The sequence below is a fragment of the Gregarina niphandrodes genome (genome assembly GCF_000223845.1).
Source record: "Gregarina niphandrodes unplaced genomic scaffold scaffold00001, whole genome shotgun sequence".
Lineage (NCBI taxonomy): Eukaryota > Apicomplexa > Conoidasida > Eugregarinorida > Gregarinidae > Gregarina > Gregarina niphandrodes.
The window spans coordinates 506015-510258 of NW_011645773.1; the positions used below are offsets into that span (position 1 = coordinate 506015).

The 4244-nt window shown below is 51.5% G+C and overlaps 2 protein-coding genes across 2 annotated transcripts; both read left to right on the forward strand.

Annotated features, from left to right (window-relative positions):
- Window positions 1–164: 164 nt before the first annotated feature.
- Window positions 165–1175, forward strand: GNI_007070 (putative developmentally regulated GTP-binding protein 1; the record flags this gene model as incomplete). Its single annotated transcript, XM_011130363.1, has 1 exon — window positions 165–1175. A coding segment is annotated over one exon (1011 nt), but the record flags the coding sequence as incomplete, so codon positions are not given.
- A 226-nt stretch (window positions 1176–1401) lies between these two features.
- Window positions 1402–4152, forward strand: GNI_007080 (protein kinase; the record flags this gene model as incomplete). Its single annotated transcript, XM_011130364.1, has 2 exons — window positions 1402–1478; window positions 1598–4152. Coding segments are annotated over 2 exons (2632 nt in total), but the record flags the coding sequence as incomplete, so codon positions are not given.
- Between the last annotated feature and the right edge of the window lie 92 nt (window positions 4153–4244).

Here is a 4244-nt window from a genome sequence, read left to right on the forward strand (position 1 = left end):
GGGAGGGGGTGTAGGCCACTAAGGCGCATACCATCTTGGGGCATGTGACCCAAGAGGGCAGGACATATTTGTTGTGTAGCCGTGAGTGTACAGGGAGGTGCCTGGGTTGTCCTCAAGGGCATGTGTGGGCGTTAGGACAGGGCCACTGACAATTGTGGTTGTAGATTGAGGGAGGCTCCAAAGGTGGTGGCGGTGGAGGGGAAGGTTTCGATGTGACGAAAACCGGAGATGCCCGGATTGGACTGATAGGCTTCCCATCGGTGGGAAAGTCGACTTTACTTACGAAGCTTACGGGGCAGTACTCGGAGCAGGGCGAGTACGAATTTACAACATTGACGTGTGTACCTGGTGTCTTGAAGTATAAGGGTGCAAAGTTGCAGTTACTGGACTTGCCGGGGATTATCGAGGGTGCCAAGGACGGTAAGGGACGAGGTAAGCAGGTCATTGCAGTGGCTAGGACGTGTTCCCTCATCCTTATTGTCTTGGACGCAATGAAGCCATTGCACCACAAACGGCTGATCGAAAAGGAGTTGGAAGGCTTCGGAATTCGCCTGAACAAACGGCCTCCTAATATCACTATTACTCGCAAAGATAAAGGCGGAATTATAATCAGCAGAACCCAATCCGCTCAAACAGGTTCTGGACCCGGGGCCAAGGGGCCTGCTCTGTGTGACGAGATGGTCAAGATGATATGTTCCGAATACAATATTCTCAATGGCAGTGTTGTCATTCGCGGCGAGCATACCGTGGACGACTTGATTGATGCAATTGAGGGTAACTGCGTTTATATCCCCTGTATCTACGTAATGAACAAGGTCGATGAATGCACCGTCGAGGAACTTGATATTCTCGCTCGCTACGATCACTACTGCATGATTTCCGCCAGACATGGATGGAATTTGGACGAGCTAGTTGAGAAAATATGGGAGTATCTCGATCTCATCAGGATTTACACCAAGACCAAGGGGCAAGCAGCACCCGACTATGCCCAACCCATTATATTAAGGCGCATCAAGGCCACCATAAAGGACCTCTGCCTTAAAATCCACAAGCAACTACTGATCCATTTCAAGTGCGCTCTGGTCTGGGGTAATTCTGTGAAACACAATCCCCAAAAGGTCGGAAAGGATCATACGCTGCAGGACGAAGACATTGTGCAGATTATCAAACAATAAAAGCTGAGCACACACGTGTGCGGCGAGACTTTTTTACCCGGTAAAACCATTTCCCAGCTCAGTCCAACTACCGCCTTCTTTTTATTTTCAAACGGCGCCCCTTAAACCGGCCCCAGGTGTGAAACCGCCCTGCCTCGGACTTTTTCCGACCTAATTCAGAGCTGAGCCAGCCCTCTTGCAATTGAAAAGGATAAGTGAAGGTCCGTCCGTCGGTGGCACCGCCGAAATGGCACCGGAGAATGCTAACAGTAGATACAGAAATGACTTCAAGGAAATTCATTTGCTGGGCAAAGGCGGATTCGGGTAAGATCTACACATTGCTAGCACGATTCCGGCGGACATGAGTCCTTGATGGCTTTCATGATATTGGCCCTTCGTGGCATAATCTTTCATGCCCTCTAGTTACTTGGAATTTTGTTCAGATTTGTCACCAAATGTCAATCGCGATTGAATGAAGAGTGCATTTATGCGATTAAGTGTATTCAAATGGGCCCTCAGTGTGAGTCCTTGGAGTTTATGCTTCGCGAGGCTTCGAACCTTGCTCGGTTGCAGCATAAGAACGTGGTCCGGTACTTTACTGCGTGGATTGAGCGGGATGTTGGAGAGAGCCAGGCGTGCGAGACGGGAAAAAGCGAAGCAGGAAAGAGCGAGAGGGCAGATAGAGAGGCCGGAAAGGGCCAGGCTGGAAGATTCAGGGTCGGAAATAGCGAGGCGGAATTGAGAGGTTTCAACCGCGGTTTCAGCCGCGATTTCAACCGCGGTGGTCCCCGAAGTAGCAAGTCCGTAGTCTGGGAATCGGGTTCGGAAGATGGCGGTTTGAGAACCTCAGGCAGCTTTGACCTGGCGGCCCTTCAGGACCACGACGACCAAAGGTTGGACGACCAAAGAATAGGCGTCGGGCCATCAGGAGACGGTGATAGAAGGGAGCCGTCGAAAGATTTGGTGGACTCCTTTTGGAAGAAGGCGACCAGAGTGACCCCGGCAAGCTCGTATACGGACAGTAATTACACCGTTGGTTTTGGCGAGAGTAGCGAGAGTAACGTGGTGCGGTTTGATGAGGACTCTTCTCATGCGGAAAAGTCCGGAATATGGTTTCCCCCTGCAAGCATCCAAGTGAACTCCCCGATAGGCACGCAGCCGGGCAGCCCGACAATAGCGCCTACAAAAGAACTCGCAGAGAAATCTCAGTCGAAAGAGGTTGGTGCTCTGTCCACAGTAGATAGCAATGTGTGCCGGTCGGTCTGCCCGGAAGGTGTCTGCCCGGAAGGTGTCTGTGCAGAAGGTGATGCACTCATCCGCGGAGAGCACAGAGTCAAGCCTGGAAACGCCTCAGTGACTGGAACGAGTCCCCAGAGCCTCCTTACTTCTGAAGGCCGCACTCCCGGTGGTGTCAGACGTGTGGGGGCCACTTCGCACAGTTACTTCGAGAACGCCGCCGCTTCGGGGTCATTGAGTGCCTGGCGGAGACGCGACGATTCATGCAACACATTATACAGCAGCACTGACATGAGTAGAACCAGCATCCGTAGAACCAAACTGTACATCGTGATGGAGTATGTGGACGGCTGTACGCTACGCAAACTCATTTCGAACCGTCTTTGCGACCAACCGGAACTTGCCTGGGACCTCTTCGTCCAGATCCTAGAAGGCCTCTCCTACATGCACAAAAACAGACTCTTACATCGAGACGTTAAGCCTGAAAACATTTTTCTGAAGGCAAGTTGTGAGAAGACGAATGGAGAGAAGACAAATGGAGAGAAGACAAATGGAGAGAAAGGAAATGGAGAAAAGGTCAATAACAATAATGAGAAGACCGGTAGTGAGAAGACCGGTAGTGAGAAGACCGGTAGTGAGAAGACCAGCAGTGAGAAGACCAGCGGTGAGAAGACCAGCGGAGAGAAAATCAGTGGTGAGCAGATTGGTGGCGGCGAGAAAACAAGCAGCGGTGAGAAGACGAGTGGTGTTGAGAGGACGCATCTATATCAGGTGAAGATTGGTGATTTGGGACTGAGTAAGAGTTTGGAGAACATGTCGCCTTCTACATCGGGGAAGGCAGGTTTAGTAGGTTTGTCTGAGACGACTTCTTTGAGTAGTGGTGTTGGTACGCATTTCTATATAGCCCCGGAGGTAGAAGCCGGTGGTCGTTATGATCAGGCGGCGGATATTTACGCTTTGGGTGTGGTATTTTACGAGATGTTACATGCGCCGTTTGGTACTACCATGGAGCGTTTTCAAGTCCTGACAAAGCTGCAAAGGACGCGGAAGGTGGAGGGTGTGAGTAACGAGAAGGCAGCGCAGTTGATTGCGGAGATGTTATCACCGGACCCATCTGAGAGGCCGAGTGCTGCCAAGTTACTCGAGAGGTGCACAGGCGTTGGGACCGCGATCGACTTTGGCTCAGTTATAGACCGTGTGCTGGAGAATCCATATAGTTACGAGATGATGAAAGTTCTGGCCTGTCTATTTAACCGAAAGGAGCCGGAGCCGAACGGTCTTCGTCAGCCATCCAACTCGTTCTCCATCGCGATCCCGGAAAAAGGAGGTGAAGAGCCTCTACCCATTGGAAACTACTCATTTGGACCAAGTTATCACAGCGGACCAGGTTACGGAACGAATCATACTGGACCGATGATGGCCGAGCCGGTTTATGAGAACCCACATGCTCAGAGGTTGCGGAGTTTCGTTCATCGAAGCATGCGTTGCTGCAATGCTCTGTTCTACGACCCGCCAGTCCTTGTTCCGTACAACGAAAAGTGCATTGGCTGGTTCGAGTCCGCCCAGCGATTCGTCGACACCTCTGGCAGCGCATTACAACCGCCATCGTGTTTCGTCTACGTAATGAAGACGACACTCATGGCTGTGCAGAACGCCACTGTATGTAGACGCTACACACTTGGCTACGTCCGAGGCAATTTCACCGGCAGCCCCAAGCATCCCTCTTCGCCTCACACGAATGCGCACACGAATGCGCACACAAGTACGAATGCGCACACAAGTACGAATGCGCACACAAGTACGAATGTGCACCCGAATACGAATGTGCACCCGAATACGAATGTTCACACGAGT